Source organism: Alligator sinensis, unplaced genomic scaffold, assembly GCF_000455745.1.
Source record: "Alligator sinensis unplaced genomic scaffold, ASM45574v1 scaffold969_2, whole genome shotgun sequence".
Lineage (NCBI taxonomy): Eukaryota > Metazoa > Chordata > Crocodylia > Alligatoridae > Alligator > Alligator sinensis.
Window position 1 is genome coordinate 311909 of NW_005842481.1, and position 14988 is coordinate 326896.

The window sequence follows — 14988 nt, forward strand, 5'->3', positions numbered from 1 at the left end:
GCTCTCCCCAGCCCCAGGGCCGGCGGCCGGCTGCCGCAGCTGGACGCCGCCGCCTTCCTGCACATCTGGCAGCGCTTCGATGAGGACGGTGAGCTCGGACCCCTCCTCGCCCGGGGCTGCGGGGCTGTGCATGGACGGGGGCCTGTGTCCCTACCTGCGGGGCGAGGGTGTGGGACCCTCCCAGGGAAGTTTTCAAGAGCCGCTCAGACGGTTGACTGGGATGGTTTCCTCAGGGATGATCCTGCCTTGAGCAGGGGGTTGGATTGTCAGACCTCTTGAGACCCCCATCCCCCGGCCCTGGTGTATGAGTGTGTGGAGATGTGTGTGCGGTGCCCTTTATTACACCCATGCCGTGCGTGACAGGCAAAGATGAGGACAGTAGGACTGTAGGGCAGGGAAGGAGCTCACCAGGTCACCATGGCATTGTGCGTGCTCTTGGTGTTAGCCTTTTTCTGTCTACCCCAGCAGGTGTGACTTGCATCAAGGTCTTCATGCATCTCTTTGTCTTGTGATGTCCTTTGGAAGTTGCCGTGTAGCTTTCTGGATGTCCCACAAGCAGTTTGATGCCCTTGCCACTGCATGATGGCAAACAGGCCAAATATTTCACAGCAAAGATGATTTTTATCTAACCAAGCTTTCCCTGAGCAGCTGCTATTGAGATGCTCAGCGCCAAGCAGCTGAATCAGACCTTCCTGGAAATCCCATGTTTTACAGGGTGGATTTGATCTATAAAAGTAAAACTCTTTTTAGCAGACTTTGCCTTACAGAGAAGGCAATCGGAACATAAATGTTTATGTAGAACGTGTCCCCTAATATCTCCCGCTGCCCCTCCTTTACATTTTTGGTTCAGGTCTAGTGTTAAGGATACAGAAAGTCCAAAGTAAGTATTACAAGAAAGGATGTCAATTCACAACAGGACCTTCCAACTTTAGACAAGGTGTATCTTGCCTTTTCATGTACTTCTGTGGATACATCTTTTTTATGAATAGAGAGAACACTGCACCTGTTTGACACAGTTTCCCTAAACACAGAGATGATTGTCTCACCAAAGTTGTCATTTTCTGAATTTGTAATAATGTAGTTATTACATTGGTAATAATGTCTGATAAGCAATATGTTTTAATTGTGTTTAGATAATGGTTACATAGAGGGGAAGGAGCTTGATAATTTTTTTCATCATCTGCTGAAGAAACTGGGTCCAGATGTAAGTACTGTCCCATATTATGTCTATCAAGATAAACACTATTAAAGGTCATGATGTTTAAAGAGGTGTTGTACTCATAGCTGTGACTATTAGTTTCCTTAGTGACACAAGGTAGAGAGCTTATTTTTTCCTAGCAACAAAGCGGGGCTTAAACAGGGTTTATAACAGGTGCAATAACCTTAAAGGTACGATTTTTTTTTTCCTTCAGTCCAACATCTGTCACCTAGTACAAGGATATAATTGTGGCACGCTAAACAGTCTGTCTTAGGAGGCATGAAGGAAATGCTGTTTAGTTCCCTTGGATAAAATCTAACTAAAAAGTCTGGTAACCTTTAGTTGTGAAGGGTGAATTGTAGCATAGCAGGTGTTTCTGCTTTATTCAAAAGAGTGCTGATGAGTTTTGTTAATATGTCGGTTACTCTGCAGCATTCTCCTGTCATTAATTTTAACTAGTGCTTATGTAGAGTATACCTGCATTCTCAGAAATGGTTACAAGGCAAATATTTGAGTCAACTGTGTTGCTTGCAAGGTCAACACTTGCAGATGTCAGGTAGGTTTTTCTGTGTTTTATAGCTCTTTTCCATACTGTTTATCACTACTTCTTATCTGTCACTGTCCACAACTCAAAATGTACAAAAAAGTTAGACAAATATCCTCATAATTTGTTTACCTTATCAGCAGTTCATACTTTGCATTTGAATGTCTCTATAAGCTAAAAAAAATCCTGTTACTGAATAAGCCTGTTCTAATATTTGTATAAAAGGCACATGTTTAAAATAATCTTTAAATTTTCACTGCATGGCATGTGATCAAATACAAGCAAAAATAATGAGTACCTCTCAACTAAAAGGAATAGATGTGTCAGAGCAAATAAAGGTGAAGCAACTCAGTTAAATAGAAAGTTGATAATGAAACAGAAATAAACTGCCTACATAGATGTTGGCAGATGGCTGATTAGAATGAGCAGAATTAAGGATGAAATTCACAATACAATTCTGAGTATTTGAAACAAAATCTGAACTTAAACCCAGTTTTCAAAGCAACTTTTGTTTAATTTCCTAAAGTAATTTTATAGCAAAATGTCAGTAGTCTATGCGTGGACAAGTTTAATAACAAATTAGAAGGATTCAGAGATGGCAAAGAGGAACGATTACAGACATGGAAAATCTGAAATGAAGAGAGGTCTAAATGACTGATTGTTAACTTTAGAAAGGAGATGAAAGTAGCAACTTCTGGTCTTGCTGTCTCATGGCACCAAAACAAAAAACATTTGATGATATTGAAAGGTGACAAATTCAAAACCAATGAAAAGAAATATCATGCAATAGACAAGTAGATTGTGGAACCCACTGCCACAGGATGTCATTTTGGCCAAAGACCTACCAAGATTGATAGAAGGATCAATTTTTTTTCTAAAGCTAGCAAATATATTCAGCTTTCTAATAGAAATTGTTAATAAAAGAGAGCTATGAAACTTCCTGTGCTAGTAATTGAGTCAATCTCCAATCATTAGAGTACACCTTCCTTATCTTATGTATGCCAATGGAGGAATTTCTCACAAGCTCTGCTAAAGCTTTTGCTTGTGGCTGTTATTGGAGACAAGATACATTGAAGTGAATATAAATGCGTTTCATAAATTGATGTATAGTATTCAACAAAGCGATACACAGGAAGTAGGATACACTGTCACTGATGCCTGTTTTTCCAGGTTTCATACTGAGGTACAATTTTCCCTTTGTTAAACAGGGCTTGTGACAGTTGCCACTATTGCTAAAAGTTAGTGTTTGAATAATACATTCTAAACTAGACTGCTTTTCCATTCTGTGCCTTTCCCAGTTTCTGTAGTTAGTCTTGTCATTGAAGAAAAACATAAATGGCATAGAACGCCTTTCAGTTTAATTTAAGGGATAGCATCTTAAATCTACTCAAGTACAATTGAGAAAGCATAATGCTACTGAACAGTAAGGCTAGGTACAGACATTCAAAAAGCCTGAGGTGGAATTGATCTAAGTGACATGGTTTTCAGTAAGCAGCATAATTTAGCTCTAGCAAACAACACACACTTGCCCTTTGGCAGGATTGGTGGGGGGGAGCAAATCTTAGATCATTTTCCACCATTTAAAACCAGTCTGTGTGCCAAACTTCTGTTCTGTTATGGTTATAGACTGGTTTCTGATCACTTACACTGGTAAAAATGTAATGTCTGTACCTGACCTAAAAGTGCCAGATTATGGACCTAAAACAATAAGATCATGGGTTGCCTTCTGTTCCTTTCTCTATGGTCTATTTTTTGTTCTTGTTATTTTTAATTAAGGGCAAAATTATATCAGGCCCAAAGGGGACTGCTGTTGTCACCCTCAATATTTTGCTATCCCTGCCTCCCATTGAGGCTACTAAGAAATACCAAAATTAAGTGCTGCCCTGCAAGTCTAAAATCATAGTAGTGCCTCCATAAAATGGACACCTCACCTGTTTGCTCCCATGCTGTGCATGACACGTGCCTTTTGGTGGGCACCCAGGACATGGCCAGTGCCCTTGTAATAGTGACAGCAGAACATTTTTCAGCATGAGGTGCTGGCGTGGGCAGGGCAGGTTTTCACAGCTCTGTGCACTGTCCAGTGCAATGCAGACACATCCAGAGGGTAGAATTTTGTCCTTTCACTATGTGCAACTCAAAATAAAACTTTTTTTTCCTCATTTGTTTCCTAAGCTTCATGAATGTTTATGGCACTTTGTATGAATAATCACTTTTGTTACCTTTGTATAATTAGCATGTATAACAACATAATTATGGTAAGTGATATTTGTGGGGGGTGGGATTCCTTCTTTTCAAAATTGTTTTTCAGTACCTTAAAGAAAGGCATGGCCTAGTGATTATGAGCATAGAGCCGGGAATTAGGATCTCTGTATTTTAAACCTAGTCTTGACACTGTTTCCTTCTGTGAGCTCTTAACCTCTCTGCCTCTGTTTCCATGCTCTTTAACATACACACAGTAATACTGACATAACTTAAAGGCACGTTACAAGAATTAATTAGATACTATTTCTAAAGTGCTGTACAAGTGATAAATAATGTTATCTGCTCTGAAAGTTGTCACTGTTTGAATAGTGAACAGTTTCATAATTATATTTTTCCAACCTCCGCTCCCTAAGCTGTTATTTTCCCTTAATGACCACTGTAGTTTGCAGCTCTGTTATTTTTTCCCAGCTACTCTGCTATGTCTTCATCTGACATTAAATGCAAGAGCACCAGAACAGCTGGGAAAACAATGGAAGACAGAGTCCCTCAGGCACTTGAGAATTAGATTTGGTGATTAAAGGGCCTAGGCAAGAAAGAGGATTCAGTATACCAAGGGTAGAGATGATGAGCCTTGCATCTACATGTCTTTGGGGGTATTTGAAACAAAGGTAAATCTGAAAATGGCTCCTAACTTTGTAATGAGCCAAACTAATTCCCAGATTCTACATACTCTCTCCCCTGTCCCCCACCCTGCCCTTCTCCCCAAAATGTGAAAAGCTGTCAGCTCTCCCAGTTCTACCATAACACCCTTGATTTGCCACTAGATTTGTGTCTAATACAAACACAAAGCTTTGGTAAATCAAGAGATTTTTGGTGGTCTGGTGATATTAATGGGTTAAGTGTTCTCTACAAACTAGAAATAACTTCTGTGAAGTCTTTCAGTATGTGAGGAAGATAGGGACACTTTAGACTCATCCCATTACAGGCTGGGGAACTGCTGCAGCTGTGCCCCTCCTGTCCATGTGACATTAGCTGTTTGTCTCTTATGTGTCTGCTCTCCCTGCCTACCTCCTGAGCCTTTTCATTGCCCCATCCCACTGTTCATTTGCCTATTGGACTGTAATCCATAAATCTGCTCCCGCGCACACTTGTCTATACATAGGTTATTTCTGGTATTGTAACTTGTGCCACATGATGTGTAAAGACTAAGAGATCCAATGATGAACAATGAATGTTATTGAAATAAGGAAAACACTGTCATCTAGTTTTTCCATGTCCCTCCCTCTCTTTCCTTCCTTGTAAAGCTTCTGCTTAGAACATTTCTACTATAGTTTTAAGAAACTGTGTAAATATTCTTGCAATAATTACACCAATAAAGTTCTGGGATCTAAGAACACTTGTATACTACCTAGTAATTTTCCACTGAATGTCCAGATGAAGTCAGATATCTTCAGGTAAAGCCATAATACAAGGGGAAATGCACAATATGAATAGAATAATACTTTACAGTAAGTTGACTCATTCTGGTCAAATGTATGCATTACACAGACATCAGCCAAAGGTCTGGGAATAATAAGGAGTTAGATGCAAATTATTGCTGCTTTGCCCAGCATGTGGATGGACTAGAACAGGGGTGGGCAAAATGCGGCCCCGGGCCAGATGCAGCCCACCAGGCCATTCTATCCAGCCCGCGGGTCCCCTAAAAAATTTAGAAAATTAATATTTAGCTGTCCCTGGCTGCCTGTCGTGCAGCCCTCGATGGCTTGCCAAAACTCAGTGCCCGAAATAATTGCCCACCCCTGGACTAGAAGAAAGGGATGGTGCAAGTAAGTCCTTTCTCTGAACACACATCACTAAGCTGTGGTGTGGATGGCAGCAGTTCCACAGCACACCATCTGTATCACCTAGAAGTGTAAATCTGCTTAAGTGAGGGAGAGCATTGCTATATTGTTTTCCCACAGATCCAGCCTCTGACTAAGAGGAGTCCTTCTGAGCCCATGGAGCATATTCCCTGAAAAGCCACAGAATCATCCCACCTGCCCTTGGCACCCACAGACTACGTAGGTTTCAGCTACCTACTCATACTAGAGTGCTTCCTCCCACGCCCCTACTTTATTAAATGTGCCCCTCTAGAGATGTGGCTGCATAGTCAGGAATTCAATAAATCAATTCAATTAAAGCCAATGTCCAAAATATGAACCAGCCTCAAAGCCACCCAAATGAGAACTCTCCCTGCCAGCCAGCACAGCTCTGTATTCCAGCTTCCTAAAGAGACATAGTGGGCATGTCTACACGTGCCCCTATGGTGCCGTTGTTACTGAGCCATCATTTAGCATTTCCTTTTGGAAGTACTAAATGATGGTGCAGTAACAGCGTGTCGTGCTGTGCCAGCAATACACGGTTATTTTTAGCCGCTATGTCGCCATAGCAATGCGCTATACCAAGGGAGGGTGTCGCTACGATTACGTAGCTGCGGCATCACAGTTTTTGCCTGCCGACGCTAGGTCACCGTAGCGTGTTGCTATGGTGACTTAGCATTTTGTGTAGATACACTCAATATGTCTGATGGGTAAACAAGTCTGGATCCTAGTGGATCGGCACAGGATAGAAGAGCCTTCACTAAAACCCTTCTTCTTGCACCCCATTCCAAGTTCAATCCGATGTGTGTTACCTTAAACTTGGGGAACAGCTGAGGTGCTTATTAGCTCTTAAAACTTTTGTTAGCTTCAGCTTATGTGATCTACAGTATTCCTTTCTCCTTTCTGTGTTTTAAGGCAAGACATTGTTTTTACTTGGAAGCCTCTGCAAATACAACCTTAGCGCTCTGTCAGGAAACATTGATACAATGAATGTGTTTTCCATATTTAAAGGTATGTCAAAAGAAGCCCATGCCTTGGGGAAAAAAGGCAAACAGAGAACCTGTCCAAAGTGTAACCACACAAACATGCTAACACATCTGGAAAGATGTAAGATCCTTCCTTGGCAGCCAGCATTTGCTATGGGAGAAATATCTCCCAGATTTGCACTGGTGATTTTTATCCAAAGAGGAGGTGGAAGAGTAATGACAGTACAAGTATTCAGATATTACACTGACAGGGGCTAGAGAAGATTGTAGGCCAAATTATCCAGTGTGCAACTCCAATGTAATCAGTGAAGTTACCCAGCAGAGAATTTGGCTTATTACACACAGGAGTAAATTATATTTCAACATATGACATTTTTCTAGTTTAAAGCTCAAATCTTGGGTCGTATAGAGCTAAAGAAAAGAAGATACGTTGTATGTTTTTTTAACGTACAATAATATTTAAGGAAGTAAGACTGGTGTAAAAAAGCAGCTTGTTGTAAAACAAGTATATGTATTGCTCCTGATTTCCAAGCTAAAAGCTCACACCATTTTCTGAGTGGGAATACCTGTCAGCTTACTTTCCACTCACAATTATTTGCCAGTGCCAGTTTAAGTCATTTAGGCACCTATATGTTTGATCTGGGAAAAAATAAATTGTTTGTGCAAATGTTTTTGCCCACAAGTGTGCAAATTAGAGTGTGGTTTTTTAAAAAAATGGACTATGGTGGTTGCTTTGCTAAAGAAGTGCTTGGCTTATGGAAAGGCAGAACAGGGCCTAAGCCAGTGATTTGTAACCCTTTTACAATTGAGGCATGCCTCAGAAAATGCCAACTCTTAGCTTACACTTGCTTTGTGACTACAGAAAAATAACAGAGCAATTCTTTTGCTGCAAAGAACAAAGCCCACAACAGGTCAGAACACTTTTAACACCAGGAATTCCCACTTGAAATCTCTGGGTTTATCTTGTGCTAGCAGTGCTAATGTTACTTGGCAGCCTGATGCACCCTTGGAAGGATCTCAGGGCATCCCTGGGTGCCACAGGACCCCAGTTGAGAATCAGTTGCACTGCACAAAGCAGTAATGGCTCCCAGCTGGCTGTGGAGACTGTGAAACCAGGCAGCAGCTGTGGCTGTTATTTTTGCACCTCTCCCCCTAAGTTGATGTTGAGGGCTGTTGCCCCAGTCACCCTTCCTTAGTTAGCTACACTGTGGTAGGTCCAGGCTGTCCAATCTTACTAGCGTAGTGAGCATTTCATTCACTGAAGTCCTGAACCTGCATCTGAATTCATGTAGACACCTGATTTCATGTAGACACATGGGTTTAACTCGCCTGCCTGGAGCTGGTTAGAAGAACAAGTTCTAAGGGGGGAATCTAGGGATCTCTTGTTCCAGTTTGGCAGAGTCTCACTGCATGGTAAATGCTACTCAAGGCAGAACTGAATGCTAAAATGTGTGTGTCGATAAAGAAACTTGATAATTAGAAAGCAAGCAAGCAAGCAAGCTCACTTGCTTACTAGCTTCCCCTAGTGCTTGAGATGCTTGCTTCTGCATCTGAAGTAGTTTCTGGTACTTAACTGTAAAAACAAAATCCATTTCACGAGGCAGGGAAGTATTGTTCGTGGCGTGGCCTGGTCTGAGTTAAAATGACAAACTCAAGATCAGCAAACCCCAGGAGTAGCCCCAGCATCACTTCAGGTTGTAAAAATCTCTTTGATCCTCTACACACATTCTTTTCTCTTGTCCAAAAACAAATGAATCATTGCTGTATTTTGATTAAAACAAATCACTACCAGGAGCACTACCAGGAGATTCCTCAAGAAGCAGAAACATAATTCAAAATCATGGGGCAAAGGCACACACACAAAAAAATACAAATGTGATAAAAGTGAAGGGATTATTTTCAAGCTACCAAAAGAGAGGAAAATAGAATTTCTTTCATGCCAAAGAAATTAAACATTGTGAAGCTGCAAATGCAAAAAGGCCCTTTCAATCATTATGAGCATTATTAACATCTAGATTGCAACTGTGGTATTAAATAGTTTAAGATGGGTTTTCATAAAATTGAAGAAAAGGATCAGGTGTAAAGAGAAAAAAATACTTCTCCTTAAGGCAGCTTGAATTACAGAAGTTCTTTCATGCAAAGCTTTGTGGAATAATATCTTTAATATGAAAAGTTCTTGTGAAATAAATTTCCCAAGAGATTTAGATGAGGAATGCTATGTGCAATATTTTAACCGTGGTGTATGTTTTCAAGGCAAAACTATGTAACCTTCTTTTTGCTAATAATATGTAAACAAAGTCCTGAAAAGCATCAGGCACGTTCCCTTACCAGTGGCTTCAGTGAGCACAGAGAATGCTCAATAACTCTCAGGAGGTACTGGCACAGGACCAGTATTTGATCGCTAGGAAGGGGGTGAAGTCCCTCTTCCACAATTGTTTTAGGCCATGGATACATTTGTATAGGGTGGCCATGTGTCCTGTTTTGTACCAGACCATCCCATTTTTAAACCCTTTGTTCCCTGTCCAGTTCTAAATGAGGAATGGACTGCAAAAAGTCCTATTTTTCAGTTAATTGGTGGAAATACATGTCAATCATTTGTCCTCGCGATTCAATTGGCCGTGCCTAGAGGTAGTCAGCAGTGGGCGGGGAGGTGGTGAGCACCAACCAAGGGTCAGCAACCACCCACAGCCACCGCTGGCAGCGTTGTCAGCGGTGGAGTGGCAAGCGGCAACCGCCCGCAGGTACCTTTTTGTAGGGGGTGCACCGTCACGCTCAGGGGGTGCATGTGCACCCACATGCACCCCCTATGCGTCATCTCTGCTCCTGCCACATTCCCCAGCAAGGGAGAGGGCAGGCTCTCAGTGATTGAGCTGGGCTTCCTTACAGGCAGGGGGACCCAAGAAGCAGCCCCCAATTGGCCACTGAATAGAGAAGCTACCTTTGATGTAACTTTGTAGCTCTCCAGCCAAGGGGGCTGGAACCCCTGTGCACCAGCATAGAACCACATTTGTGTAGTGCTAGAAAATGCTGAGATTTTGTAGTACTACAAATGAGGGCCTGTCTATACCCACAGTCTGCATTATAATCAAATGCCGATTTAACTCTTTGTTAATAGAATGATCCGCCCCCTCCTCCCACCCAATGTGAAAACTAGAGACAGGTGGATTTCCTTCCTGTGGTTTCACTGCATTCAGAGCTGCAACATGCAGTCCTGACTGGTTTTGGAGTCACATGAGCAATCAGTGTGCACCAAAGAGCCCCAACAACACATACGCCCAGATATGAATTTTGCAAACATAATCTAGTTCAAAGGGGGGAAATGCCAGTCCATTAACTAACTTTTCCACACTTCAAGATGTGGAAATGTAAAAATGTTAAGCATTTACTGACAGCAAGAAATATATATCCAATGCCTGCAGGGAGGAAAAAAAGTGACCTGTGGTAACATTTTCTGCGAAGAGCCTCAGGTGATAACTTCCATTTGTGGCTTGGAAGCTGCTGCCTGTCACTGATTTAGAGTAGTGATGGGCCCTTCCTCTCTTCTATTTCACTAGTAACAGATTTACTACCCTTGCTAACTTGGGTCATCTTTGATTCCTCTTTCTCACACTGTACCGCTGTATCACAATTCTAATGTTATCTGTCTGTCATTCTGGAAGAAAGATCTCCTTAATTACACTCAGCTTTGATTCTGGAAAATTAACAAAAAATATCACAGCATTTTATAGCCTATGCTTAATGGCAAACTGTAAGACATCCCTCCGAGAAGATTCTCTCTCATTGACATGCACACTCTTTGGAAAAGGCAGGAAATGTTGGTACTAGCACCCACCTGCAGTAAGAACAGCTTTAGCTTCCTGTTGGAGTGATGCAGAACTTTGGCCCAAAAAAACTGTCCTCAGAAAGCTTTGTATAATTTCTGGTTAAACTTTCCATGAGGGCAATATTCATCTGGCAAATTCATCTGCAAAATTTTAGCAAAATTTTGAAAAGTTTAATAACTGATTGAAATGGGGAGGGTGGTTTAAAATGAAAATTCTTAAGCAGCTTTTCAGCAGTAGTGTTCGCCTCTAAAAGAGGATTATGTAATAACAGCATCAGCATTTAAGAAAAAAGATTGTTTGACTACAGCTGTTAGTTTATATAGCTGTATTCTGTCTAGAGTGTATGTTCATACAGGAAGCATTAGATAACCTGTTGGATTGGAGTAATAGGAATGGTATGCAATTTAAAAGCACAAAGTGCACAGTTATCCACTTAGAGGCTAATACCAAGAACTTTTACTATAAGCTAAGGTCTCAGAGCTTAGATGTATCTGAGGAAAAGAGGTACTTGGGTGTATTGGTTGATTACAGGATAACCATGACCTGCCAGTATGATGCAGCCAATGCAAAAAGGCCAATAAAATTCTGGAGGTGTTAGAGGGGTATTTTTTGAAGAGTTGGGGAAGTAAGAGTACCTCTGTACAAAACATTAGTCAGACCCCATTTACAATACTGTGTATACTTCTGTTTACCTATATTCACAAAAGGTTAATTTAAAATTGAACAGGTATAAAGAAGGGCTACTAGGATGGATAGGGGAATGAAGAATACATTTTAGGAAAGGAGTTCAAAAGAGCATGGCTAGTTTAGATTAGCAAAATGTAGGTTGAGAGGATATCTGCTTATTCTTTATAAATGCATTTGGGAGGTGGGAATGCCAGGGAAGAAGATTTATTTCAGTTAAAGGGCAGTTGTGAGTCAAAATCAACGGGGTGCAAGCTGGGCATGAATATTGTCACGGGATGGGGTCCCCAAGGACAGCCATGATACCCCTGAAGCTCCTTGATGCCAATCCTGCCCAACGGGCACCCTCTTTCTCACCTGCCATGTCTTGCTGGTAATTATAATATAGGGAGGCTGCCCTTGAGTTTGTTTTGGACACAGTCCACCACGTCGGTTCTAGGATCCCTTTTTGGATCCCACTCAAAATGGATGCCTCCCAGGACACCCTCAGCCTTATGGGCTAGATGCGTGGCTCTAAAGCTGCCCCTTTACCACGCCCCAAGCCTCGCAGATGGCATTTAAATGTTGTCTCTCCCGGGGCCTTGCTACAACTCGGCCTCTTGTCCTCACAGGGCTCTCCGCAGCCCTGTCTCTGCACCCCACACTGGTGCTGGGCTCTCTGCAGCCCCTTTGGCAGTGCGCCCCCTGGCGCTGGGGTCTGCTCACCTCCTTTTCACTGCGCCCTTCTCTGGCGCTGGGGTCCCCACACTGTAGTGGGTCCCAATGAAGCCTCCTCCTTCCCCAATAGCCTCAGCCCGATCCTTTGGTATTTATAAACAGCAACTTAAACATGCCCCTTGGCAATAACATAATATAAGCAGTTCAGGGTGTGCTCTGTCCTTTTAAAAAGTCAAACTTCCCCCAGCACTAAGTGCTTTGTAGGCTATGGTACCTATTGAGCTCCTGGAGCCCCATTAGCCCAGTATGCAGCATATCAGGCAGTCTCTGCATCCCTGGGCAATTCTTCCCTGGAGGCTCTTTCCCCTTAGCTACTGCCAAAGAACTAAACCTCTATACATTTAGTTTGGATATTAGAAGGTGATTTCTAACTATTAACATTCTGGAAGAGTCTTCTGAACATTGTAGGGGAGCGGAGGCATGGCACCTACAGTGCTTCAACACATGTTTATGCAAGGAATAGTATGATAGGATAGAGATGTTCTTAGTATAATGTTTAGAGCATGGTTTAGGTTTCCCCCTAGTTCATCTGAAGCATGGGACTTTGGTGTCTGCAGCCAGTACAGAGGCTTGCTGCAGCTCTGATGGGGTAGAAATGTGGACCAAAGGATGTAAGGAGCATGTTAGAAGAAAGGAAAGCTGCTCCTTACCAGGGCGGTCTTTTCTTCCAGGACAGTGAAGTGCTTTTTATCCCTGTTTCACAAACAGACTAGAGGATAGATCACTGAGGTTGCTATCCCTGTGAGAAGGTTGAAAGGAAACGTGATTGCCATGGAGGTGTTTGCACAAGTGGGAAGTTTCTAGTGGGGTAGAGCTTCTTGACTTTGCTGACATTAAGGCAGAGGCTGAAGCGAAACAAGTTAGTGTCAGAGTGTGAGAAGGAGGAGAGCATTGGAGCATTTTTGCTTAGTGGTGATGGGCTTGCATGATTCCAGACTTTATCAAGTGACATGTTTTAGTTTACATTATAGGGAACTCTATGCATGCAGGTAAGGAAGGTTGGTCTGGATGAGAGCATCCTTTCTGGATTACATTTCTTTTTCTATTCATTCCTATAACAGTCACAGTCTTTGTTGCATTGTATTATACTGTAATAATCCCATTAACTAATTAATGCTTCATGGCAACTGCTGGCTGCATGCATGGACCAGGAAGAATTTGTTTTTTATGCCTTTGAATGATTACACTGCTTCTAGGTTTCCCCCTGGTTCCTTTGAAGCATGGGACTTTGGCCACAGCTGGCAATAGAGACTGGATGTATTGTGCTAGTGCTCATAAGTGGCATTGGGAAACCTCAAGTGCCTAGCTGACATGCCTTGCCACATGCTCAGGAATAAATAATCCCCAGAGCAAGGCCAGAAGGGAACATTCAACAGGTCAAATGGGCAGGGACTATGGAGAATGGGGCAGTTTGCTTTCCTCAACAGCATGGAGGGGTGATCCTCTTTCTAGGATCAGCTGGACATATTTCACTTAACTGGTGACCAGACCTCAGGCATTGATGTTTTCTCTGTCTCTCCTACTCCTTTCTTATGACACATTGTAGAATTTTCTTTCTTTAGTTAATACTAAAGATCCCATGTTTGTCTGTGGGGTGCTTTGAGGTTGTGCTATGCAAATAGGGCTAGAACAGATATTCTTATAGATCTTTTTGGACACTTGTTTATGACAGGTTTACCTGCAACAGCAGGGATGGGACTCAGTGGCCCAACAGGCCCCTTCTAGTCCTGTGTTCCTCTTTTCCTCCAAGTCATTGTGGCAGCAGAGCTCGATTGGCCATGGCCACACCCAGGCCAAGGCTCCCTGACAGTGACCCAGAAGCATGTCAGACATGTCTGGGGTCGTTGGCCCCAGGTTGAGCCTGGCTGATAAGGACCCACAGGGCCTGTTGGGAGGGGTAGAATGCAACAGTGGAGCCTAAAACCAGCCCAAACCCAAAGTGCCAGGGGACCGGAAGTGGCTGTGGCAGCACTGTGACAGCCACACACCAGAGGGATTGCCCCAGCAGGGGCAAATGGTAGGTACCGTGGTAGCAAGTGACTCCCACTGGAGCCCGCTTGGAGGAGTGGGAGCACTTACCAGGAAGCAGGGACTGGGCCTTGGCAGCAGCGATGCCCAGAGGCGTGCCAGGATGACCTGCAAACAAAGCGGCATAGCTGTGAGTACAGTAGCTGAGCAGAGGGGAAGGAGAGCTAAATTTCCCTAGCCTGAGTGCACAGACAGTGTTTTGAAATGGACTTTTACCTCCTGAGTGGAGGAGATATACCAGCGCAGAGGATTTTGGTAACCTGTTGCCACAACGCCGGACAGAGACTGCTGAAATTTGGTCTGGACACACTTTACCCATATTGTCATCTGGGAGGCGCTAAACAGGGTGTAGGGGAGGCAGAGCCTGAGACACAGGACCCATAGTGTCCATGTGAAGGCTGTATGAGGGCATGGAAGATCAGGCTCTCTATTTTCTATAACACCAAAGGCATGGCAGGTGAGGACTTATAGCACCCACAGAGACACCCAAACGAGCAAACTGTCTACACACCAGAGAACAAATACACCCTCTCTGGGCAAGAAGTCCTGCCAGTCATCAAAGGACAAGCACAGGAGGTTGCAGTTATCCTGTGACAAAACCCTGGGGCTTTAGGGTGCTCCCAGAGATAGACCCTGGGTTTGTGTGAGCTTATTGGTCCCCCACTCTGATGAATGGGTATGTCCAGGTTATTAAATTGCCCAGAAATCAGGATTTATCACAGGCATTTTGGTAAAGTAACAGAAAAACAAAAGGGTTCATTAAAAGGAAGAACAAATACATAAGAAAGCGTGATTCAGAGGCTTTGACAACAAAATAAAGCTGACAAAATCCTTAGCCTGCATTCAGACTACCACCCAGGCCTCATCAAAATTCCTATAAAAATTGCCTAGGGTCAACCTCCTCTCGGCCACAACTAGCTCCCTTGCCCGGGGACTTCCATTCCCC

The 14988-nt window shown here is 43.0% G+C and overlaps 1 protein-coding gene across 1 annotated transcript in view; it reads left to right on the forward strand.

The window, feature by feature from the left end:
* SCGN (secretagogin, EF-hand calcium binding protein) overlaps positions 1 to 14988 on the forward strand; it is a 48536-nt gene that overhangs the window by 644 nt on the left and 32904 nt on the right. Inside the window, exons 2-3 of the mRNA XM_025212751.1 lie at positions 12 to 88; positions 1134 to 1204. Of these exons, the coding sequence (XP_025068536.1) occupies positions 12 to 88; positions 1134 to 1204 (148 nt within the window). The remainder of the gene's footprint in view (positions 1 to 11; positions 89 to 1133; positions 1205 to 14988) is intronic.